At 42.7% G+C, this 26,654-nt stretch overlaps 2 protein-coding genes across 3 annotated transcripts in view; one reads left to right on the top strand and one right to left on the bottom strand.

Annotated features, from left to right (window-relative positions):
- The window catches only part of coq8aa (coenzyme Q8A, genome duplicate a), a 30,851-nt gene extending 24,774 nt beyond the window's left edge, over positions 1 to 6,077 (bottom strand). Inside the window, exon 1 of the mRNA XM_061243541.1 lies at positions 5,941 to 6,077. The gene's annotated coding sequence lies outside the window, so the exon portion shown is untranslated. The remainder of the gene's footprint in view (positions 1 to 5,940) is intronic.
- Positions 6,078 to 10,783: 4,706 nt separating this feature from the next.
- Positions 10,784 to 26,654, top strand: part of itpkb (inositol-trisphosphate 3-kinase B) — a 33,231-nt gene continuing 17,360 nt past the window's right edge. The window contains exons 1-2 of one of the 2 annotated variants that reach the window (XM_061243210.1): positions 10,784 to 11,073; positions 14,493 to 15,759. In XM_061243210.1, coding sequence (XP_061099194.1) covers positions 14,719 to 15,759 — 1,041 coding nt within the window. In that variant the 5' untranslated portion in view covers positions 10,784 to 11,073; positions 14,493 to 14,718. The remainder of the gene's footprint in view (positions 11,074 to 14,492; positions 15,760 to 26,654) is intronic. The other variant, XM_061243211.1, reaches the window with a different exon arrangement.

Genomic DNA, 26,654 nt, shown 5'->3' on the forward strand with positions numbered 1-26,654 from the left:
CAACGCTCTTTCAAAGGTTAAATCTGTCTCCACGGCTGAGGGTAAGGAGTAAACACTGTGCGTTTAACCGATTACAGGCAGCCTGCAGATATCAGCGATAGTGATCGGTCTGAACGCTGAACTCATTGCTGATACAAACTGATTATTTCTGAGGCAATGTTTGTCAACAAGGCCACTGTGATTCTTCACTGTCTTTAGAGTTTGCGCACTTAGACATACAGTATCTGCAGTGAGAAAATTACTGAAAATGACAAAAGATGCAACAAGCACAAGTCCATTCCTTTCTCAAAAAAACATAACAGCTCAAAGGCAACCATTAATTTGTCAGAGGGCCATTTTATTATTGTCAATAAATGTAATACTTGTGGCAGGCATTACGGAGTCATAAGATTCTAAGGACACCTGCACTTCAGGACCCTGAAAGCTATGAATATATTTATGGCTCTTGTGTTTACTACAGGCCCCAGTGCAGGGTTGCTAGGCGTAGATGACAAAGGTTCCTCCTTCTCTCACATATTTTGACTGCCAGAGGGAATACACAAGCAGGCCTTTCCCAACTGCCAGTCTGAGTGTATTTTCCTGCCTGAGAGAAATGGGGCATTCATTGTAACAAGAGAAACGGCCAGGCTTTGTCAAAGCGGTAAAGGAGCGACTGTTCCCAGTACTGTAGCTGACCGCCTGCTCATCCCGAGAGTAATCTGGCTGTAATCTTGGCCGCTTTCCTGAGGTGACTGTCAAGACGCTTATTCACTTAACTGGGGGAACTTTCCTGAAACCACCAGTGAGTGCCATAAACAAACATACATTACATTCCAGAACTGAACAGCTATACAATTCGACAAATGGTACTCAAATAAAAAAAATACTTATCTGACGTTTCAGTTTAAATTTTTACTTTTTGAAGCGATTTGCATTTCCCTCAGTCAAACTGATTTATGGCCCAGGAACACTGCCTGCAGGACTCACTGTACGTGTCACTTCCTGTGCAGGGTAAATCGTCTACCACATGCAGAAAAGCAGCAGACAAATAAACCAAAAGCTCAGTTCCTAAATCCAGTCTCCCCTCTAATCTATCAACAAGGTCACCTCTTTCAGACCGCGGCATGACAACGATGACATCGTTACCGCTCACACCGAACACGCAAACACCTGTGCTCACGCCAGCGATATCCTGGCTACTGCCGGAAAAATCCCGCTGGAGCCCTGACCCGGAATCCAGCTCCCCAGCCCGCGGTCTAGGCGCGTCGCGGGAGTGCGGTCGGAACGCGTTTCCCTCTCAGGCGGTCGGCCATGTTGCCTGCGGTGCGGCGGGAACACGCTGTGGCTCGAGGAAGGTGTGTGTGAGGGGGAGGCGTGTCTGCGTGTGAGGGAAGGTGTGCGTGCGTGTGTGTGTGGAGGGTGGGCTGCTCCAATTTGCACAAATGAACACGAGGCTCACTACGCAATCCACGTTCTGAGGAGAGCTGCATCATCCGCCTCACCGTTCCAGATAAGGGCAGAGACTACAGGAGCTCCGTGACCTTGGCTTTCACTAGTCAGATGGCTGTCAAATGCCTTTTTGGACCGATGGAGAACGTATAGCACACAGAGCATATATACGTACACACTCCAAATCATCCAAAAGACATGCAGGTTACGCTAATTGCGTGGGGGGGGGGGTTGAGTCGAAAGAACAGAGAGTTGTAAAACAGCAGACATGCTCAGGCAATCTAAACTGTGTAATAAAATGAAGGCTAATAAAATGAATAAATAAATATTAACATTGACGACCGCTGCCCAGCTCATAAGATGACAGAGAGCCAAAAAGAGCTAAAAAGAGCTTCTGTCCCTGCCCCTCCCCCCGGGACCGCTCGGCTCTCTGGCAGAGGATTGTGGGCCGAGGAGGTCTGACTGGACAGAGGCAGAAAAGAAAACTGCCCGTGCGCACTGTAAATAAACACAGACACACAGCGCTCTAGTCCTCCGCAAAACCGTGTAAATATCACACCACTTCCCTCTTTGAAAACTGACGGACAGAGGACGGAAACGGACAGTTTCTATAAAAATAAAAGCATTGTAAGTACACACACAGCAATCACTGATTGTTGATTTTAATAACATGAATAATGTTTTAGAAGGGTTGTAAAAAAAAAAAAAAAAAAAAACTTTTAAAAACCCACACAAACAAATGACATACACTGGCTTTGTTGCAAGGCGTTGCAAGAAAGCCAATGTGACTACGACTACAGGAGTCAGAAGTTAGAACAGCATTAAACAGTGGTATTGTGCCGTTGTGAGAATTTCAGTAGGGATTTCCAATTATTTCCTGTACCGTTTCCACTTTCATATGCGGCATATGTAAACTATGATCGTAACCAGAGATAGGATTTGCTTTGTTGTCAATATGTCCGCACCCCCCACTCACTGACTGCTATCTACAGACTGTTTGCCCCACCCCTCCATACTGTATGGGGATTAACACCCATCAACAGCTGCAAACCCACTTCAGAAGGAACCAGGATAGTTGTACCTGAAAATAAATCAAGATAAATCATTCCTTTGGTTGCTCTTAACCTTTATAGAATCCCAGGTCTCATTTTTAGATACCCAGGCTAATGTTCCTGGAGGACATATACAGTATGTTGCATCACAATTGTTAGGTAAAGTGCTGACTGTGTTTTGGCTTTCCCCCCCAAATCAGAAAACAATGACAGCCTTTAAATGGGCGTGCCAGTGTGTGTTTTACAGTGAGTTCGACTAAGGTGTGTAAGTTTCACTTCATAGCTCTGTATAGGTTGGAGACTACATGTCAAAACAGGCCGCTAGTCATTCGGTAACACACTTTTTTTCTCCCGCATTTGACAACCTACACAGTTTGAAAAGCACAGGCTAGAGGAGCTTAGGCAGGGCATTGCCTTGCCAATATGTCAGGGCGTCAGTGCATGGGTGAAAAACACAGCAGTTTGTGTTAATCATGGCCACTTGCGAAATTGTGTTTATCTGGTCTGGACACTCTGCGAAAGTAAGCCACTTAACAGACAAGATCTCAAGTGGTCATTCTACAAACCGTTGGAAGACCAGCCATAAAGTTCAGGCCTATAACCCAGGAAGAAATTCAGATTCAGCCATTTGAGGGATGTTGCTAGGCTGCTAAAAATTGTGTAAAAAATGTGTTGCAACTTCCGGGTTTTAAGAGAGGAACAATAAACTAGGAAGAACCGTTAAATGTGGAAATATTCCAAGGTAACAAGATTAGTTGGGTTGCTTGTTTTTTCCACACTGCCTTGTGTGATTAATAGCCGTTGACTCACGGGTATGCAACCTATTCCATGGTGCTAAAAAGGCTGTTCTTCAAGCAAAGTGTGCCATTTTTAAAATGTGCAACGTCTATTCACATTGTGTGAACATCCCATATGCTGTCACAACCTATCGCAATTCTCAAAGTGCAAAAAAGAGTCATGTGACCTGTACCTGCAAAACGACAATGTCAGTACCACCATGTTCCTGAGAGCACGATGTGAGAGAATGCCATTACACACACACAATTATAGGATACCACATTTCTCAAAACCAAGGGTAGGCTGCCTTGCTATACGTCTCTTAACAGCATTATCAGTATAATACCTATTCAGCTACTAATATCCGTTTAGCTGCTGCTGCAACCCTGTTCCCTGTCGGCTACTAATAATTGTGCACAATGAAAGGAAATGTGAAGAGTTCAGCACCGAGAGACATTGACTTTCGTGAAAAAAGGAACCTTCCAGGAATGGCCCCAAATGGCCAAGTCGACATGTAAGGTCGTTGGACACCTCCTAAAATTAACGGGCGGGAGCGATGGAGAACGTGCAACAGCCCACTCAATCCACTTATCCGTTTATGAGTCACTGAACATTCCGCATCGGGCGAGCATGTCTCGCCGGCATTCCTTGCATGGTATTTATCAAGGAAAACAGTTTGTGCTGTACTGCTGGAAATATTCTATTAAAACACTATTACTGTGCGAGAATCCCTAAATGATGAATGACTGACAGTTCACGTGCACACTTTCTGAAATAAAAGAAAATTATAAATACTGTACGCACCTTAGTCACATATTTCTTCCTTGATAAATTTCTTGCATTTAAACTTTTAAACAAAAGTTACATCAGGAGAGATACACTTGCTCTCAATGAACAGCATTATTTTCAAAGATTTATTTAATCTAAAATTGAAGTACTTTGAGACACAAAGGCCTGTCAAGGTTACTGATAACTTATTTATCATCCAAAAACACCCATTGCTAACTTAGGTACTCTGGATATAGCTGGACATAAATCCTTATCCTTCATTTAAAAAAAAGACTTATGGATATGACAGTTTTATAGCACAAGAAATCTTACACTGAAAACCAGGTCAAACTTCTTATATAGGTTGAATGAATCAAAGGGCCAATTTAAAGCCTCATCTAGGGAAACATTTTGCCACTTGTACTGTATAGCACATTACTTTTCATGGCATTTACACACATTTGTGTCAGGTACAGCTCTCAAAATACAACATTAATGTCCAATGTGGAGACTGAAACTGCAACAATCTGGTTACAAGTTCCTTAGCTGTACTACTACAAGGCTGCCATAACATTAACAACAGGCTAGATTTAAATTAGAGAACTGAAATTTCAACATTTTAAAAAGTGACATTTTAAATGAATACAAAGCCCAATAAATAGCAAGATTTTAGTTAATGGTGCAATAACCCATCGAAGCAAAATGATATAACAAAAGAAGACTGATTTCCTCTTAACATTGCTTAATTAGACACAAAACAGGTTACAAGACATACCTTTTATTGTCTATGCTCTTTGCAATTGAGACATGCACCATGCAAAAGCAGGCTACCACTTGGCATTTTAGTTGCTATATACGTATGCCATGTGTGGTGTGCAATCGGAGTACTTCAGTGAAAGCCTTTGATTTGTCTTTTAGTGCCACAGCTGTCAGTGGTGTTACTGTGCCAATCGAAGTGTTGTTATGGACTGCTATGCATGACCCTCTTAATTCCTTGTCCTTCAGACACACAGGGCAACAATAATATTCTGCAGCAGTGGAAGACATGTTTGAATATGAGCCCAACCTTCAACAGACACGATTGCAATTTTGTCTAATAACAAAAAATAGAAAATCATGAGTCAAATTACGACACTTGCCTTAACCAAATCAGAGGGAAACCTCACCATCATCAAAGTAGGCTGCTAGTCACTTCAAATATCGCACGTGCACGTGTAACGTTAACCAGCAACAGAACATGGCTATAAATGAAACGACTCCTGCGACCTTTGGCTGCAAAACAACAAGCTAACAAGATAGCTAAACTACCAATCCACTACTTTACCTAGCTAAAACATGCGGTATCTACCCCAGGGATAGCATTTCTCTGGCTCCAGTACCAACTCAGCTGTACAGACTGCAACAGGCCAGTAATGTAGCCTATTTCTCATGCAATCGCATTGCCACTGTATCCATCACGATTGGCTAGACAGCTAGCGCTTGCAAGCTAGATAACGTTCTCAAACGATTGAAGAAGAATCGTCAGCCACGTTAAAAAATGAAAAGCGCCCATACTTAAATACTTCTCGAACTATTTGTGCAGAATTAAATAAGGACACTGAATGTAATGTCATTGCTTACAACAGCAACAACCTGACTATCAACAGCATTGACTAGTAGCAAGAACGTTATCGGTAACCGTTAGCTGGCCACGTAAGCTAAGTATAGACTCATCAGACAGGAATCACGAGTTATTCAATACAATAATGGTAGTTTGCCAAGTTAATACTATCGGACATGTGCAAGCTTGCTATTTCGACAGTGCATCGCAGACACCCCAGCAACACGACTAATTCCCCACCGATTAATTGTAACGTTATTTACCCCGATTTTATTTCGGGAGACGACTGATTGCATAAGGTTAATGAACACTTACCACCAGAATTTTCTACCGACTGTTCAGTCGTGCACGCTCGTGTCCCTGCAATGGTGCGTTCCATACCATGAGGTCAATGCTGTTTACCAACTCAAGAACCTGTTTGTCTGAGACTGCTAAAGACCGCCTCCGTGTACTTCTCATTGGCCTTCCACTTACATAGTGGGTTCCGTTTTGGAGGGGCGTTGACTGGTTTCTGGATTACCATTGGTCACAGAACTGTCATTATATTGCAACAAAACATCTATGCAAGCATTAGCCAATGAAAAATCGAGTATGCGAATTGGAGAAACGAACCAGAAGGCAGTCGAATGCTGCTGTGGTTAGAAGGGCACCAGGGCGTGTGCTGTGTAGGGAGCTAGTATAGTGTACGGAGAAAATGTTAGTTGACTAGTGTTTTCTTCCAGTTTCACCCAGAAGACGAATGTAAAAGCTATGTTTTACTGTAAATGATACTTTGAGCATTGGCGGCTAACTGATTTCAATACCATGTTCTATGTTTGTCTAAAAATGTCCGCTATGCAATTTGCTTAATGCAAAGCCAAGGGCGATTGGCAAGATAGTATTTTTTGGTGTGTCTGTATGGGACAATAATTGCCAGGTACGAGTACACAATTTATCTAGATGGCTGGCAACCGATTGGTAATTATTTGACATATTTCATATTCCTAAATTGTGCGTTGTCAAGTTTTCAACCACTCTCTAGGTAGCAACCATTTTAAGAAATATGTAACGCGAACAAATCCAACTAGGTGCATACTGCCACCTAGCGTATGGAACAACTATTTTGCAGCGTCACTTGCATTTCTCGGGGACTATTTGTATCATGGTGCAGGTTATAAACGCCTTAACTCATCACTGTCTACTGTATGGCAAATTGGGGTGGCCTTCATGGCCTTCATGGCTAATAAAAATATGTCCTTTTTATTTACAAAGCTGAACATGGTTTTATACCACCATGCCTTTGTACCTTAACCTTTCAGTTGTATTTGCTTACAATGCTTGCTTAAATTACAGGTAAAAACAGAAGTTGGATTGACTTCTTGGTTCTGCTCTCCTGGCAATCTGCTCAATATTCTGCATTGAGAGCTTAATTTCACGGAATTAATTTAATTCTACAATTCAACAAGTGATGCTGAAAGTGTATACATTTTTTTCAACTCTTGGTACTTTCTGTTTTTTATTTAATTGATTTCTATTATTGTGTAACTTTTGTATTTGTATTATTGTGCTCTAGGCCAATGCTCCCTTGTAAAAAATATTTTCAGTGCTTTGACAAAATATGGTTTTTGTTTTTTTGTAAATAGTTTACAATTCCCCTAATTAAATTAAGCTCCATCACTCGCTGCATTGGGAGGAACATGAACAGAAAGCTGGAAAATTGCTGTTTCAATAATCCCACGTCACCTGTTGCCCCTAAATGGGATTAAAAAGAAAAGAAAAAGGCCTGAACACAGTAACCCACTACAGTCAGACATATTTTACAATCACATTATGAATGATTAGATATTTTGTAAGCACAATTCTCTGTGAAGATAAACTCTGCTGATCGAGAAAGCATGAATCACTGGTACCGATTGTGCCATCAGCATTAGGATGTTCTGTCCATTCACACTCAAGCATTGCCAGTCACGCTCTCCAAACAGATGTGTTAAAAACAACAAATAGCGTGTCATTTTTAAACACACCTCCATGTCTAGGTAAGAACAACACACATTGGGTTATTTTCAATATGGTCTGTGTTAAGTATGTGTAGCACATATATGAAAGTAAACCAAACATGGGGTGTCTCGGTGGCGCAGCCCGTAGACTCATGCTCGCATGCTCATTGCGAGCCGCGACGTCAGCGGTTCGAATCCGACCGTCTGACATTCGTCGCATGTCTTTCCCTCTCTCTCTCGCTTCCAGTCTCTCTATACTATACTGTCCAATAAAAAGCTAAAAAAGGCCTAAAAAATATCTTTAAAAAAAAGAAAGTAACACAAAAAGTGTACGGGGGAAAAAACTGAATGCAAAATACATACCACCGTCCACTGATTGATTCACACCCATCAGGTTCTTGTAAATGTGCTTCATGCTGCTCGTCCTTGACTGTGCAACAATGTCTCGTCATCAACAACCAGCACTAAATATGGTTGCCATACCAACAAAGAACCGCAGGTGGCGTATGTTGCTTAGGATTTAGTGAACATCGTATTGGAGGAATTGCTTTGCTGGTATTACCTTATGCGATTTGATTAGGGAAGTTCAATTTTCATTCCAAGAATGTTTTATCATGATATATTTTCTAGCTATGCTCCAGACTGCATAACTTTCCTCCATCAAGACTGCACCCCAGGTCTTCATAATGTGTACTGGCATTTTATTACACATCGCTACGTTTTCATTCTAACATGTTTCCACTGAATGTCCATGCTTATTTTTGCAGAGTGCTTATTGCTTAGTTGCCAGATTTTAAGCATAGTAGACCTTAGTCTTCGTGGTTCCCATCCATCACTGTGTGAAACGGATGGTTCTACAGGATTCTACTAGGCAGGGTTCTCCTAGTCCATGTCCATGTTTTATTTTTCTCCCACCAATTCTGCAGTCACTAGGCTTCAAAAGTCTGGATATAGGTACGTAGGTATACCCACATTTTTATGTAGAAAACCTGCAATAACCTTCCCGGACATGTTTTTAATCATCGGTTCCCTATTTCATGAAAAAGAATCTGGATTACTGATGTACGTTGACAGTTATTTACTCAGACTAAAAACAGATTGCTGTATGCCACCAAGCCATCACCTCTCCATGTAGTCTGTTACTACACTGACGGCTATTGTCTCAAAGTTCACTCCATGGTTCTCCTCCTGAGAGGTTGAAAGGTTGTGTGTGGATGGTAGCTCATTACTGACACATCTACGATGAATACGTTCGCATTTATGGGCTATTGAAAGATAAATATGACACTTCTAAATCCTTCATACTGATGCGGGTAATTGTTACAACATGTCACAAGAAGGACTGGGTAAACCATTGGCCAATGTTGAGAAAAGAAACCACATGCTCACGCTAGAAGTCATATTTTGTGACAAATCTCACACCATACCTCAGCATGCATCAGTATATGAAAACCTCTTTCTGAATTACTGTAAGCAATTAAGTCTGGCTTTTTCATTTGGCTTGCACATAATGGAAGTGACTTGTAATTGCTGACATTTAAATTGCACTTTGTTAAAACTGTCTTTCACAGAAATCTGTGTACTGAAATATCTCCGCACAATTTAACAAGTGATGGTTTGTACAATGGACCCACAATTTTGCTGCTAATCTACACTACAAGTTGTAAAATTTAAAGGCTGATGAGAATGAACAGTGACATTAATTAAGTTTATCAGTGATAATGATGTCAAATATAAAGTCCAATTTCTCTGCTCATATTAAGGTCCTTTTCCAGCCTGCATGGCATGCGAATCTGAACTGGGCCACAGGACATGGAAAATTAATTTTCATAGTACCTATCAGGCAGTCAAGTCTTATTCAAATGAGAAAGGCCATCATCGTTTGTATTTTCCATCCACGGTTCTGTGTGCCAGGTGACATACGCTTCCTGCTGGTTTTACGGACTGCTCTACTTTTATGTGGGTTTTTATGAGCCACTGGAAGTTATCAATCTAAGAAATTAACATCAACGTAGACTTCTAAACTTTACGGTAGCTGTATTAATATGAGCTGTTATATTATACAAAATATAGAATATCACTATCACAAAATATTATTATCAGTGTTATATGTACTTATTAGACATACATGAGCATTTAAATCACAAGAGAAGAGGCAGATACACAGACAAATGGTCAGTATTAAATCAACTCTTATAGAGAACATATGGTGCTTATTTCAGCTGAATTAACACAGGATATTTACCGTGTACAATACTTGAAAGCACTTTCTTTTTGCTGTGGGTGTTGTTTCTAAATAGAATATTAAACGTGCCAGAACCTAACTACAGCCTATTGCAAATATAGCAGTCCCATCACTAAATTTGATATGTATAGAAAGGAATTTGTATTTTGTCAGTTTAGAAAAAAGTACACATTAAGTTGCTTATCAGAGCCAGAAAATGTCCCTACAAATGGTGGTGAACGAAAGCAAATAAGTAGCATACGTCTTCTGAAAACGACTCAGATAAGTCAAGATATATTGCCACAGCAGTTTAAAATCAATAGAAGCTTAAGTAGCCGGAGTTGGCACAATTGATAGGGGAGGTATTTATATGACCACTAGCCTATCTTTCCGTGGAATTCAATCGGTCATTTTAAGGAGGAGTTGGATACAAAAAGTTCAGCTCAAATCAAATGAGTGCTTAGCTGTTTTGCAAGTGTTCAGCGTTCTTACCACGCTGGAATAAATAATAGCATGTTCAGTAGTCAAATGACTACTAAACAAGCCAATACACCAACATTACGCGTAAGACATAATGTAGGCTAATAACTAACACCTGTTGATTCAGAGAACAGTATATTCTGCCAAACGCTATAGTTAAGATGAGAAAAGAATCGCTTTGCATATAGGTGACATGATATTATGTGAACATAATAAGTTATTTCCAAGTTCTCCGGCCACTGGTGCTAAAAATAGAAATCCATGAAATTAATGATAAACAAATTCAGTTTTGATCCTAGTGTAGCCTAACACAAACACATATTATTATTCGCGAATGTGCATTGTATTTTAAGACTTGTAATGGAATTTTCTTTATCTTTCTTGAAGCGCTTCTTTCTACCCTTTGCTGCGCTTCAGAGAGAAAAAACGGCTTGTTCCGTTGAGTTCAGCCTTACAGTGTAACTTCCTTCCTGCTTTTTGTACATTAGACAAACATGCTACGCTAAGGCTAGCAACTGAAGAACTCAACGTGTGAAGATAGTAAGAATCTACATGAACAGATGGAGAACCAAAAACTTCAGTTCTACGAGGACTAAGTACATCTCCTTTGCGGAAATTGAGAGATGGATCGCGCTTTCATACTCCAATGAACAGACGCTGGATCTGAAGCCGAGCCGTGTTTTCAGATATCTTAGCATTCCTGTCGAGTGTGTGGCTTCGACTAGGACCGATTGTGATGGTAAGAAGCCACTGCATTTTTCTACCAAGGTAAGATGCGCAACTTGACGCCGCGGCTGCCTATGAAAATACAGAGTAGCCAATATATGATGAAGTTAGCAAAAGAGAGTTTGGGGAAATCTGGGATTACTTGGAATGTAAATCTAAGTTTACTAGTAAGAATGCTTTAAATACCTTCTGCTTCAAACTTCAAACGAGTTGTATTATAGGGTTAATGAATGCAGCGTATTTATATGAGAAAATTATCGATGAGGCGTGCACAAATACTTAAGCTCATTACAACAAGGGGCTTTCACTGCATTTTTTAAAATGTTTTTTCTTTTTATAATTTCAATAACAATAATCTAATAATAATAATCATAATTTGATCAGCATTTGCGTTCAAAATGTAGGCTATGGATAGTTAAGCTTTCATCATGATTTTCGAAAAGTACAAGTAGGCTTCTCATGGTAGTTATCAGCATTTAAAGAAAAGGTAATAGAAGCTCTTAATTATTTTGTAGTATTTTCTATTTTTACCATGTCTTGTTGCTATTTTAGGACCATATAACTGCTGGATAAGTTAAGCAGGATAAATTATAACGGTCTGTATGGAAACAAAAAAAGAAATGTCTGCAGGCTACTCTGGCGTCAGTACATCAAGTGTGTTATTTGTAGTAGCATTTAGACTGAGAATACACCACGTGGCCTATGTAAACAGAACTTTAATAAGAATAAGATAATTTACACTTGTCTAAGCGTCACTTCAAACTGTACTGTGTACGGACTGTTGGGCTTAGGCTATAATGGTAATTAACCGCAGTTTTAATTCCTTTTAACTGACGTTTGGATCTCATTTACCCGAATTGCTTTTTAGACACCGGAATGGGGATGAAAGACCTTATTGTAAATACACAGTAAAATGTCCAATCAACTCGAAGAGTACTACATTTAAGTCCAATAGGGACCGTAGCTGTGTAGCTTAATAATTGATTTTACACAGAGTATTTGGAAATTAAGTTTGTTATATTGAAGCTTGAATGTTTATGGTGTCCAAACCATGTCAGAAGTCTGATGCTTTAATGTGTAAAACGGAAACTTAACTTTTTGTTATATTAAGGGCTGTCTGGATTTATACTTCCAAATTCGTACCTGAAATAGGCCCACAAAGGAAGTGTGTCTCAATGGATGACATTACTCACTAATGAAGATGACATTCATTAGTGAGTAAAATAACCATGATTGTATTCTTAGTTTTGATTATTTTAAATGTTTTATTAAGATAGTGAGTATTTATAAACTTATAAAATTGAAGGAAAAAAAGTTTAGTCAGTGATTGGACACTTTCTCAGAAATGTGAACTCTCCCACGTGTTGCAGAGAAACACTCACAAATGCTCAGAAATTAACTTTATATTTTAGTTGTTTCTTTAGTGTATCTGAGGTAATATTATGCGGTAGAAACATTTGGTGACCAAGGTTTCATAGAATGGACAGTTATAGGATATGGGACGGGCAGGTTCACGTGCTAGGGGTGAACTGAGAGCACTCTTCAGTGCGTATATATTTCCAGACTGTCACGCACACAGGGAACACAAGAAGCCATACGACCAAAATATGAACCTTGCTGCTTTGTGAAATAACTGCAGTTAACGGAGCCACTCGTTCGATGCGAGCAGACGGTCTTCTAGCACAGGCTAATCACAGTAGCCTGCCTCAGATACCCAGTGATTGTTAGGTGGACCCAACAATGCTGAGGGCTTTCTTTAACTGCCCTCATCACAAATATACATTTTCAAAAGATACATGGCTGCTTTAAAATTGAGGACACGGAGGCCTTTTAAAGATTTGATGCCTCCACTCAAACCGTGTGGATCCACAAGTCCAAGTTCCAAGTACCTTGAATGTTGGCCCATTGAAACCAAAGGACCAGAGAGTTTAGTAGTCGCTGACGCTGTCTCACCAGCTGATGCCGTGGCTCCTGGTTCATGGGAACTGTTATGGGGCTGCAGCTCTGATGGCAGTGCTTGTTTACCTGCGAGGTGTCGTTTACCTGCGTCCACTGTCTGAGAAGTGGAGGTTTGTAGTGGATCAGAACTCAACCCTACCTTTGGCTCTGGGCCATGAGTACGTTGGCGACAGTATGAAATACGTGTTCTACTTCACACCTGGTCCACTTTACTGGTACCTATCATTTCCCTTTATTCTGTGAATTGTATTGTATCTCAGGAAGCTTGGCAGCACCAGGATAAACTGCTCTTCAGTGAAGAAGCATAGAAAACATGAAGAAGTTTCTATATTATATAACAATATTCTTCTGACCTTTGACCTTATCTCACCAGTGTTCTGTAGTTCTGTAGTTCTCCAGTGACCTTCAGTCTGCAGTTATCGTAAGCGTCTGCCAAATGTTATGTACTGTAATGTAATGTTGAGCTTTACTTTTTGGGAAATGTTGAGACTTGCAATATAGGTGCTAGATTCTATTTGAGGAGATACTAGGTGTAAGAGAGCAGGCTTATTTTAAATCCTCTATTTTGAAACAGAACAGAAAACAACTCTCGGGTTTTCTTTGTTCTGTGAATAATGGTGTCATTGAGGTAATTTTGTTTTGCCGGTCAGGCTATCCTACTGGAATGTTACATCAGCCTGCCTCTTGTGATTAATCTCCATTTTACAAAAATAATTTCTAGCTTGACTGCTTGCATTTCACACCCATATTAGCCTTGGCAATAGGATAAAGTTTTAGGATACATTGTTTAATAATGTTTTACTCAAATGTAAGTTTTACAAATGTAAGTTTTACACTTAAGTGCTGTCTCCATTAGATATACAACTACACAAATTGATCAGTTTTTAAATGTTCAACTGTTTGCTATTAAAAAGACCTGTTTGCTTTTGTTAGTATATAAAGAGGGTTGAATATAAACTATTAAAATGGTGTAACTGTCTCTTGTGTACTTGTTAAAGTGAGGTGCCAAGCATTCTGTGTCATTGGTACAGTTTTTGGGGTGTTTTACAGGTGTCGTGCTGTTCTGGGCAGTTACCGTACATCACACATTCAACAAAAAAAGTGTCATGGATTGTTTTTTCTCTCTTCTCTGTCCCAGCTCATAAGAACACAGTGGAATTTGGAAGTAGATTCTGTCTGCACATTTTGTGGTTTTGTTACGTAAACAGTCTTAGAGTATCTCACTGTTAGTCCTAAACAAAGGCGGCAAAGGTATGTTATGTGGAGCATAATATCTGCTACAGAGTCCAAAATTCCCCTTTGCCTCATTGGGAACAGTTGCCTGGGGATCCATCGGGACAAGTTTGCACAATTAACAGGATATGTTAATTCCACGTGTTTACGATGTTTAAGCGTTCATGATGTGAAGCCTTAGGAGACAGCTAATGGCTTGAAACGCAAATATTAAATCTAAAAATTCTAATCCTGTTCCGAGCTAACGGCAGTTTTTTTTCTCCCCGCAGCTAATTTGAACATGAAGATGAGGGCGTTAAATTAGCTCTTGCCAGACAAGTGGCTTTCTGACGTCCACTCCAAAAACACTTTGCGGTCTTAAAGTTTCCATTAAGCGTCCTTCTCACACACGGCGCCCCCCCCCTCCCCCTTTCCCCAAACCATGCTGGGGTTCCTCCGCCTCGGGCACAAGCAGGACTAAATGGGAGTCCCTCAGGAGAGAATCGGCCTGGTATTATGGCTGCATATGTGCTGAACAGCTTGATAATGATGAATACCAACAACCTGAAAAGTGACAGCAGTCCCCGGACGGGGAGGCCGGTGCTTCCCGTGCCGGATCGGGCCACGTTCTGCGGGCGTCTGGCGGGCAGCCCCGGGAGCCCGGGCCCCGGGAGCCTGAGCCCCGGCTCCAGCGGCACGGCCTTCGTCTTCCCCGCCGTCCCCGGTCCGGGGAGCCCGCGCGCCCGCTCCCCCGGCCGGCCGCCGGAGTTCCTGGGCGTGTGCGTGGGCAGCCGCGTGCGGCGGCTGAGCGGCGACGTGGAGCCGCCGGGCCCGCGTTGCCTCGGCGACCAGGCGCCGGGGAAAGCCAAGCGCGCTGTGGAGATACACCGCGAGCTGCAGAACGTGCAGGTCAACAAGAAGGTGGGGCTCTTCGAGGCGCAGATCTCCGACCTCCGCACCCGGGCGCAGAACTCGGAGATCCCCCGCAGCCCCCGGTCCCCCCGCAGGCCCTCCCAGGAGGCGGTCAGACGCCCCCCGCCCCTATCCCCTCCCCTGTCGCCGGACAGCCTTCCCTCCATCCCCAAGGAGCTCCAGAACGGGAAGGGGTGCTGCGGCTGGGAGGAGGCGAAAACGCCGGGAGACCGCGGGAGGGAAAAGAGCAGCGACGACCTAAACACGCAGCGCGACAAACCCGCGGGGAACCGGAGCGACACTGACTCTCCGTCCGCCGTTTCGCCCGGGACCGAGACCGACAGGGGTTGCCCCGCTCAGGAAGGGGGGGAGCCGGCGGAAACCCAGCCCCACGTGGTGTCCCCGGGCGCGGGGTGCTGTCACGAGGCGGGGAGCATCCCCGCCGTCATTGTCACCGACCACGGGATGGAGGAACCTGGGGAACCCTGCCCCGGCCCCAGCAGGGCCCTGAGGAAGCTCTCCTCCTCCTCTGCCTCCTCCACCGGCTTCTCCTCGTCCTGGGAGGAGTCCGAGGACGACGTTTCCAGCGACCCGGAGCACAGAGAGGGGCTGTCCCCGCTCCTGCTGGAGACGCAGCAGAAAGCTGTGAGTCCCCCGTTCCTTTCTTATGTTTACATTAGTCAGCTAACTCTATCACACGTTCACACCTCGTCATCTGTGCTCTCCTGTGCTGTGTTGCCCCTACACACATAGGGCTTTAATTGTTCCAGGTAGGAGGGGATCTACTGTATACTAGTGTGCTGTGTAGGTACATTGACAATGTATGTACTTTTAATGCTATACTGTATATACTTCCACATTAACAAAACTGATGACTGGCACTTTTTTTGTGTTGCAAACTCAGACATTGTGCAATGCTGGTCATGAAGCATATTTTAGATAAATTATAAGCGTTGATAATTTCATCTAAGACAATACTTTGGACAAAAACCTTATGTTCAAGCCTAATTGTTTACTTGAAAGTACTTATCTGCAGAGTCTTCAACAATTTAAGTATGCTGTTTGCAAATACTGTCTGTAACAATGAATGAATTTGAATGTTGGCAGGATATCTAAACAGGAACAATTCCAACTATGTAAAGGCGACTAATGTGAGAATTTCACAGAAATGGACTGAAAATTTAAATAACTTGATTTCTGACTGAAGAAAACATTTTTTAATCTTTTACCATGTGTTGTAATATAATGTTTTTTAAAAAATTACTTTTAATCAGTTTGAAATAGAAGGGAAAGCTTCTCTTGAAAAAGGGTAATTAGTCCTTTGGATTATTTATAGATAGAGCAGTTGGCAGCCATAGTACAGTTCCCAGGGAGCAATGTGGGGTTAAGGGCCTTGCTCAAGGGCCCAACAGCTGTGGAGATCTTATCATGGCTACACCGATGCTTGAACCATCAACTTTCCGCGTCCCAGTCGTGTACCTTAGCCACTATGATACAGGCTGTTGATTTAACTTGTTTTGGCCAGTTTTCAAAGAAAGGAGTCAATAAGGTATAAGCATTATGCGTTTCTCAAGAATATCAGTCAATATCAGTAAACTGACTGATCGATATGGTCTGGCTTATCCCTGCACGACGATCATGTGGTTGACAAGACCAGTTCCAAAGTTTTCTGTTATGTTCAAAAACAGACTGAGCCTGCTGGCCTAACAGGAAAGACCCTCCTTCTATGGTTTTTCAAAATGGTCCCAAAAGTGGAGGGATACAAACTGTAGGTCCCATGTTCCACGGTAGATCAGGAACCAGGCTTCCTTGCTTTGTTCGAGATCTGGGTTGTGTGCCATGATTCTTTTCAGTGTTTTGGCCTGTGTCTGGCCTCAATTCCTATTGGCCTACTCTCAAGCTAACCGTGGACAGAGAAGGCTAGCATTAAGTTAATAACGCTAATGTTGTTTTTGTCCTTACCGTCACTGAAAACACAGGACAAAGACACAGAAGGGAGGATAGGGATCACTGCCATGCAAATGGCGGCAGAGAAATACAATACAATACAAACAGCTGCCCTGGACTGCAGATGAACTCTTCATAGATGTCGCCATTGAGGCCGAATGCTAGCATTCAGCGCAATGTTGTGTGCTGATGAGTCATCGGAGCAATAAAAAGGCATTTGTGCGGCTCTGCGTTAGCCAGCCTTTGCTGAAACTCGTGTTGGCCTCAGTCCAGTGGAAACCCGTTACTGGAGCGTCATCTTGACCAGCGTTTCAATATTTGCCTTTTGGAACAAATCCCAGTATGGCCGTTGGTGAGCTGTAGAAACCACTGTGTTCACCACTGTCTGGAACAAAAAAGAAAAAAAGCTGGAAAATTGTGGTGTGACGCATCTGTGATGTCACAAGGACACCAGGGAGGGAGACACTGAATACGGCCCTTCATATGCCACTGAGCAGCTCTGCCAAGACCCTCATGTGATCCCATTTCATGTGACCTTTGAACCACAGCGGGGAAAAACAATAAAACTGAGTAAACAACTCAGCAAACAACTCATTATTGTCGCAATTACAATAATTCTGCAAATTTGCCATGTCAATACTGACAGCTAGCCTCGAGCTAAAAGTGGACGGAACTGTTCTTTTTTTTTTAAAGAATGCTGTTGTACATGCCAGCTGATTTGCGTCAGAAAGGGCTTTGTCGCTTCAGCAGGAGCTGTAGCTGGAAGCCCTGGCTCTGTTTATGGGTCTATATCCCCAGGGTGCGGAGGGAGGTCTGAAACAGAGGAGTCCTGTAGCTGCAGCTCAGGCACAGCGTAGACCTTTCCCCAATTGACGTAGGCTACTACTCCCAGCTGGGGACAGTAAGCTGAAAGCCATAATGTATCTGTTCCAGGAGACTGTGCACGATTGGATACGGCTTTTCAGCATCAAAAACAAAAAATAAATAAATGCTGAAGAAAATGAAATTGCAATGGCATCTATGCCTGCCTGAATAAGACCGTGGCTTGTTGAAAGTTTCAGGGGCATCGCAAGTACACTTTAAAACAATACGTGTCCTTTTTCAGCGCACCTCCATGCGTAGTTAAGGACAACAGAGTTTGTGTTACTTTCAACCCAATCTGTGTTAAAAAGTCTTCCTTTGTAATACATTTTTATGTTGAACACATCCTTTTTGAGAGGGTATCTCCGGAATAACGTGTACTAATAAGGTTAAAGGCAACATTATAGGCGCTACTTTTCTTTCTTACAGTTCTTTACAGGAGAGATATTTTCTGCCAAGGCCAGCCGTGTCAAACCCACCTCTCCCCCTTCCACCCCCCACCCACCCCAACTCAAGGCCTTTTTTAGCCTGTTCCTTTCTGCTGCATAATTTGCCAGTTCAGAGGAATTCTTTCCTAGTCTTTTCCTAGCCTCAGTTTGCTTTCCATCCTCTTTTTGGCAGTGGCTGTGCTCTGAAAAGCACCCCAGTCTGTGACGACCTATAGGATTACCGAATGTGCACAGGATCTTGTGTAGTCCGTGCGGCTTTAGTTCCCGGCTGTGAAATAATCTGATTTGGAACACAACATTTCTGGATGGATGAGTCTGTGGCCTAGTGCAACATGCACTGTTAATAATTCTGCAGAGCTCACAGTTGATTTAATGTCCTGACATGCCTTCTGCAGTCTAAGGCAGGGTAGTTAACGGACATGAAACAAGTCAGCCAGGTTTACATTGCGAAGAAAAGGAGGAGATCTAGGTTGAGAGAAAGAGAGAGAGAGATAGAGACAGAGAGAGAGAAAACGAGACTTGAGACAAGACCAGACTGTGGCCACATCTGGCGACTAGTTTTATCGTGTGTTTACACAAGCGAGCACTTAAATTCCTTCCGTCTTCAATTGGCCATTTTTTTATTTATTTAATGGTAGTGTTTTATGTGTTTATCTTTAATAAATTCAGCCCATTTTCCAGGTGGTGGGTGGAGTGATATGTAGGATGATGAACACATTCATGGGGGAATCTTTCCAAAAGGCAAATTCCTGCATTCATCCCTCATCTCAGGAACAATAATGGGTATAATTGTTGTATTTCAGGAAAGTGGCTTAGAGTTGTAAGTTACCACTTTAGTCGGAAAAAGAGACAGGGAAAGTAAAATCTTCATTAAATATAATATATACCCCCACTTGGATGAGGGTATTTACTGAAATAAATTGAAAGCTGCACCTGCAGTTGAAATGTTTTGGGCATCTCGTGAAAGAAAAAGAGTTCCCCCACAGGGTGGTTTATTAGGCGCACTAATAAAGACACGAGGGGAGGTGAGACTAGCTTTCGAGGTGAGTGCCCGGCACATAATCTACCTGGCCGCATCCACAGTCTCCACACAGTTTCTCAGTGACGGCCCACATTTTGGATGAGGTAGGCCAGGCAACCAATGGCAGCAAACCCACACAGACATCCCTTATCCTATATTTGGCAGGGTGTTTACCGCGGTGGGTTTAAAATGTTCTTTCTGGCACAAATCAACAACAAAGTTTGGACTTTCCCACTCACCGTTCAAACCTAAAACTATTTTTTTCCCCCTGTAATTAGCACCTGTGAACATTTTAATGGTGATTTGTCAAATATATACTCTGCAGCACTGAGTCACAACACATTTTACCTAAATGCCGTATATGTATCCACATCGCCATGTACTCTCCACCAAGATAACACAATTATCAGTGACTGGGGGAGACTTCCTAAAGGCCTGCTCTTTAGGATGGACCGCTGTTAACAGCATTTGGTAAGGTAATATAACTACTTTACTTTGTTAATTTGCTTAATACCCAGCTCCTTCTCTCTTAAATCTCTGTCATGGATGGATTGTGTGAGGGTTATGTGAATGCATCATGGAGTGCACCATGCTTCCTCTATGCGTCTCTGAGATACTGACACATTCTCTGTTGCTTTTGTTTTAAAGAGGAACAGAAATGCCCTCTGTAGGTGTATGTTGCTGAGCCCAGATAATAGAGGCATTATATGGTGGTATTCCCCAACACTTTAAGGACCACAATGGAAATATGCCTTTTTAGCTTTTTTGAGTTATCGTTGATAGTTTTGTTAGATTGGGACTTGATGATGATCTTGCTTGAACTTGAACTTCCTCTTGTAATGATGATTATCAAATAGATGCAATCAATCAATCTGTGATATACCCAAAGGCAAACTTGCCCATCCCTGGTGTAAAATCCAGCTATGACCAGCTTGAAATGACTAGTTACCAGCTGTTTCAAAACATAGCTTGAGCTGTTTTTTTTCAGCAGGGATGTTGTGCATGTGACACACAGCGTGCTGACATTTGGGAAACCATTTTATTTCATGGAATCAGTTACTATCCCAGAGTTCTCTCGGCTTCAAGGGACCACTTGTGGTAATGTTAAGGGGCACATTAGTTGTCTTTGTTCCGGAACCAGTTTAGGGTCTGAATTGGGGTTGGGGGTTTGGAAGAAGAGACTTCGATCACTGTGGGTGCACTCCCAATTTTGGACAGATACCTTTGACTGTAGCCAGGCGATTCTTTTGCATTTGCATTGAGACAGTAGCTCTCTGGTCTTCTGAAAACCGCACTGAATTGACCTTTCTATCTTTTCTCAAAGATTAATGTGAACGCTGCGTTTCTGGGCAAGTGGTGTATATTAAAAAACAGAAAGACAAAGCAAGAATACCTTTGAAGGACACAGCAGTCAAAGTTTACTCAAGGTTTAGTGTTGTTTACTCAGAATGCTCCTGATGACCCTCTCTCTTCGATCGCGGTCACCGCGTTAAGAAGAAGCAAAGGTGAGCCTGTTCCGAAATGCGACCTTCTCCAAACCCCCCCCCCCCCCCCCCACTGCTCGACAGCGACGTGCTGTCTCATATCATCTAATGGTGTCTCCTTTTCCTGTGTTAATCAGGTGAAGGGAAGTGCCCCTCAGAAGTGCTCTAGAGAGACAGAGACAGAGGTAGAGAGAGAGAGAGAGAGAGAGAAAGTGCACTAAAAAACACATAAGGGGAGGTGAGACTAGCATTTGAGGTGAGTGCCCTGCATGTAGTCTACCTGCCTCATCCACAGTCTGACACAATTTTTTAGTGACGGGCCACATTCTGGATGAAAAACCCACAGGCTGCACCACACAGACCTCTCTTATCCTATATTTGGCAGGGTGTCTGCCATGGCGGTTTTAAAGGGGTCTTTCTGGCACAAATAAACAACAAAGTTTGGACTTTCCCGCTCACCGTTAAAACCTAAAACTAGTCGTTTTTTTTCTGTAATTAGTGAACAAGTGAACATTTTAATGCATACAGTTGCTAATGAGCTCTACTTGTGACCTGGAGATTGGTAAAATATATACTCTGCAGTACTCACAATAAAGTTCTCAGTGACTGCGAGAGAGAGAGACTGCAAGTTTGCAGTCCTGTGGTAACCTGCCGTAAGACCCAATAACAATTGTAACCCGTGCAGACCTGCTGCAGGCAACACTGTGGTTTTGGCTCTTCTCTGTTTCTTTATTTGTTGCAAAACCAAAATCACCCTGCAAGGCAGTAAGGTTAGAGACATGAATCTCCTGTCGCGTGCTGTCAAACTGATGCTCGTGTTACTAACTTAATCAAACAGGTACTCTTGCTTTTGGGCTGCCCTTGCGGCACGCTATCGGCTATTTGCGTTCTGTTGTTTGTGAGGCTTTAAAGGTAGTTTTTCAAGGATCTGCTGCCCTGGTACTTGAGAGTCAAAGACTATTTTACTTTTTGTATTCTGCACTCAATTGATCAATTATAGCAATATATCAGTTAACTCGCCCTGATGTGGCTTCTTGGGTTTGAATTGGTGGCCGATATTAAAGTTTCAAGAAAACAATGTTCGGCTCTCTGGGAACGGAGGCCACTGCTCAGAATTAACGTCACTTTCATGAGTTTCTGCTGCTATGAATTTGGGCTTCCCCCGCGTGCCCTGACTGGGAATGCTGTGTTGCTTTAAGAGCTTTATCTGGCTGCATGTCCGGTGCTTGTTGTTCTTTGTTTTGTGGACGGTTGCGCATGTTAATTCCAGCCAGCCGGTGACACTGCCATATGGGTAAGACGATGTGGGCAGTTTGACTGATGCGGCCTTCCTTTGGCTATTAGAACTGACAGGATGTTGTTTAGGGCGAGGGAGGCGTTATCACGGCCGCAGCGTCGGACTCCATTGTTCAGACACTTGTTTAGGGTGCGGTGGGTGCCAGGAAGCTGGAGTAAAGATGTTTTGTCTTGACCCTTGAGCTGTTACACATCTTGAAATTTTCCTCGGAAAGCAGCAGTGCTTCCAGAACCACTGAACAATTAACTACATGGCATTGTTTTTATTTTCCTTACACACAGTTTAATGTCCATTAATGAAAAAAAACTGTCTATTTTCCTTGAATCGAGCACTAAACTGCAGATTTACTTGTAATAGCAGAATGCGGCGTTGTTTTTTTTTATTGCTGACCTTTTGTATGCAAGAGCGGCGAAAAACTGGCCGTCCTAGATAAACCTTTCATTCTCGAATTGAAGAGAAAGCACATTAAAATACCCCTTGGTAACTAGGAATTCACCTTAAGTAATATATTAAAGCAGCTGGTTATGGGACATAATATTTAGGTGCAATAGAAGTAGCAGAGAACAGTATTTTTGTTGTGCAATATCCCTACTCTATGTTAGTTGGACCTGTAGGTTGGACCTGCACCATAAATATGTAAATACGGGATGATTTATGTAAGATACAGAAGCTAAAGTGAATATGTTTAAAAAGTGATTTACAATTCTACAGAGTATGCTCAGTAAAGCTGTGTAACAGAGAAGAGACATGCCAGTCTCCACGCTAACAAACGTGGAGCAACATGTTCATACAGAAGCTCACTGCTTAGTGCTGTGTGTGTGTCTACTGTCTACTTACTCAGAAAAAGAAAAAAAAATCTGTCATATGATTGTATGTTTTTGATTAAGATGATTAGGTTGTTTCATGGAAAAATTCACACTGACTTGAAGCGGTGTTTCCAGATTTTACCAGCACCTAAATAAGTAATGTTTTGATCCAGCTTTACTACTTAAACTGAGTTTAGAATGCATACCGTGTGAAATGCGTAATAAAGTATGGAGCGCACATGCTTTGCCCTGTAGCTTCATGTAGCCCACGTGTCAGAAGCCTGTGCTCTGTGGATGGGGAGGGGGTTTGTGTCTGCCAGTCCTCCTCTGGAGGATAAAACATCGAAAAACCTTTCTTTCTGTGTGACGTAGCTGACGCACATTGTGAAAGGATGTTCATGGGAATGAGATTGCTTGTACCTAGACAGTAGATATGTTTCACGGTTACACTTGAAAGATCTTCCTTTGAACCGAAGCTAACGTGCTAAAGGGGTGCCAAAAAAGGCTTTGAAGGACTAAGGTGATTTGTTGCCAGAGCTTACATGCCCAAACATGACATAATGACTTCAGATAACGTGAAGTCCTTCCATGTTAATCATTCACCAAGGAATTTACGTTTCCGAAATCACAGAATTTCATTCTAACGGGCTCATAACCTAGCATTTACAAAGGCAGGCAGGACTGAATGAAAACACTTTTATGATTGCCACGTCTAATGGAATTCATCTGCACATGCAAACATTGTTAAGTGGATTAACAGCTGAATTAACTCCATCACTCCTGATACTCAGTTTCCCATAACGGTAACCCATTAATGAGGTAATTAAGCTATTAATTACGTGAATTGAACTGGTAATACTTTCCCCTGGGCCTTGACACTAAGTGCCTGACAAGGCAATTGAAGTACGAGGCATTACCAATTGCTTCTGTCATGGGGAACAAGGAGGGCTGTCTTAATCTTATCACGTGGTGTATGGTGAATTAACAGTTTTATTTCTGTGTCTACCGTATTTATCCTCCAGCCTGCAGCCAGCGAGGGCTGTATTTTTCGGCCCAAAAGTTTGCGTTCTCTAGCTAGAGAATGTGAAGGCGAAGTGCAATGGAAAATGTAACACCCCTGTGGTAGGCTGTTGCCAGGAGACAAGCTGACGTCAAGCGGGGCCTGGTTCAAACAGCTGGGGCTCTGTGTTTGAGAGAGTTGCTGGTGGAGGGAGCCGTTTCATATGCATGAGACAGGATGTGCGCTTTTTTTTTTTTTTTCGCTGAGGCAGACCCATTGCAGTGCAGAAACTCTGATAGCGAAGGACAGGGGGGAACTACCAGTGAGCTCTTAATTTGTTTTTGTTTACTACGGTTCTCCACGGAACATAATTAGCATTTCTCAAGGGGCTTGTTGCTTCCCCATTTTAACCCCATTCTGACTTTCTGAGTGTTACTTTATATACAGTATGCCTGCTAAATGAGTGTGTACAGTGTGTCCATTATATTGTAATGCTCTCTATGAATGTGTATATGCACATGTACATAGACCGACTCATTCACATTGAGTAACACAAACATGATTCTGAAATTTGATATTTGCTATTGGTATTTTATGCTTGGCTGCATGTGCAGTATTTCCCACAAACTGAACTGCCCTACAGTGTATGTTCCAGGGCTGCAGAGAACCCTGGCTAAGTACCTGGTACCTGGTATAGTACAAGGGTGAAAACCTGAGACTGCTGTGTGCCAATGGCCTTGAAACACCTGAAATGACCTGATTCAGGTCTTGTGCTGCATGATGCCACCCACGTTTACATTTTCCCTCTCTCTCTCTCTCTCTCTCTCTCTCGCTCTCTCTCACTCTCTCTCTCTCTCTCTCTCTCTCATGCACACAGAGTCTGATGCTCTCTCACACTCTCTCTTTCTCTATATCACACTCTCTTTCTCTCTCTCACAATATCATTTGGTATGACTTGTTTGACACTTAATTAAAGGGTTTTTAAAAGTAAAAAATGTCTCTCTCTCTCTTTCTCTCTCTCCCCCCTCTCTGTCTCTCTCTCTCTCTCTCTCTCTCTCTCTCTCTCTCTTTCTCTCTCCCTCCCTGCCTTATGTGCTGTCCCAGTGTTTTTTCTGAGTGCAGTAACTCCATTCCCACTTGGGTGTGAGTCTGGCTCTCACCTGTAAGCCAGTCACAAGGGTAGAAAGCAGAATGTTCTTGTCAGCAGGTGTTTCAGAGAGGACTTCAAGACAAGTGTTGCAAACAGTGTTACATACCTGCGAGGATTTCATATTCCTACAAATCTGGAGGCTAAAAGTCTCTGAGCTGATCCTAATCCTATGCTCCGGTGCCAGGCAGTCCAAAGCCTGATAATCCTTAGGGAGGACCGCCATTCAGGCAGAACTCAGGTTGGAATATTTTGAATATTCAGCCCCTGGGAGGAGGAACAAATGTATGTGGAACTCTTTATTAGCTTGGACATACAGTGTAACAATCAGTGAGATCAAGGCTGCCCAAATGGCATGTGCTTTGCACACTTATCTTAACTTTACTCCTGAAGTTTTCCTGAAAATAGTAGTTTTTTTCCCCTCCAGGGGACACAAATCGCAGTGCTATCATTTCCTGGAATGCAGTGCACTGCTGATGCACTGCTAATGCAGTGCACTGCTGATACACTGTTAATGCAGTGCACTGGTGATACACTGTTAATGCAGTTTACTGTAATGCAGTGTCCAGTCAGTGTCATGTTGTTCTGAGCTGATGCCATTTCATTTGAGTCTTGCATAAATTGTTTTTGGTTTTTGTTAAGACTCTTTTTAAAGGGTATTTGAGCTCATTCTTGCAACACGGGTGACGGGGTATTGTGTAGAGTTTTTGTTCCAGTTAATACCATAAAGCCATTTCTTGTCAAAGGTAGCTTTGTTGGTGAGATGAGATGAGATGATGAGAAGGCTTGACACTGCGCAGACCTGAGCGAGACACTCTAACGTGTATCTAAAACTAAAAAGGCTATGTGTCGCCTTACAAGTTATTTTCTTTCACAGACACTTTTTTAAGGTGAAATCAGGTTTTTGGTTTCTGTCAATCGCCCGCATTGATAACCAACCCCCTAAAAGGTCAGAGTAAGACAGACAAATCGAACCAGACAGCTCTCCCACAGACGGTCACAAACACAGACGCAGTGTCTTATTAGTCAACTGGCGGTGCAAGCCTTGCCCTCTTCATCTCTCCGGCATTACTACGCGTCGCAGATGTGGAAAATACTGTCGCCGCGCACTGCCGCTTTCCTGTCTCCGAGAGGTTCCTCTCAAGGGTTTAAAAAAAACCACTTCCTCCCTCGGCGCTCAGTGGAAACTTTAACAACACCAGTGAGGTTAAGGAGTCGCTTTAAAAGTGCGGCATCCCTTTCCTCCTGCTGAATTTAGAAAGCTGCAGTTTTATCAGAACAATAGCACGCCGGGCTGAGGTTTCGTGCTCTCCCCGCGATATGGCGCTGCCTCTTCCGGTCCTAATTTAAGAACCCTTGGGGCTATTGATAGCGGCCGCGGAGAATGGCGGCTGTCCGGAAGAGGGCTGCCTCGGTCACTCTCCGGTCCTTGTCACTGAGCACGTCAGCCTGCAGCTGTCCTGGACGCGGCGGCTGCTGTTGCTCATAACCGCTATTGTTCCGCTCTTTCTTTCGTTTTCAGGAAATT

The sequence above is a fragment of the Conger conger genome, chromosome 5, assembly GCF_963514075.1.
Source record: "Conger conger chromosome 5, fConCon1.1, whole genome shotgun sequence".
NCBI lineage: Eukaryota > Metazoa > Chordata > Actinopteri > Anguilliformes > Congridae > Conger > Conger conger.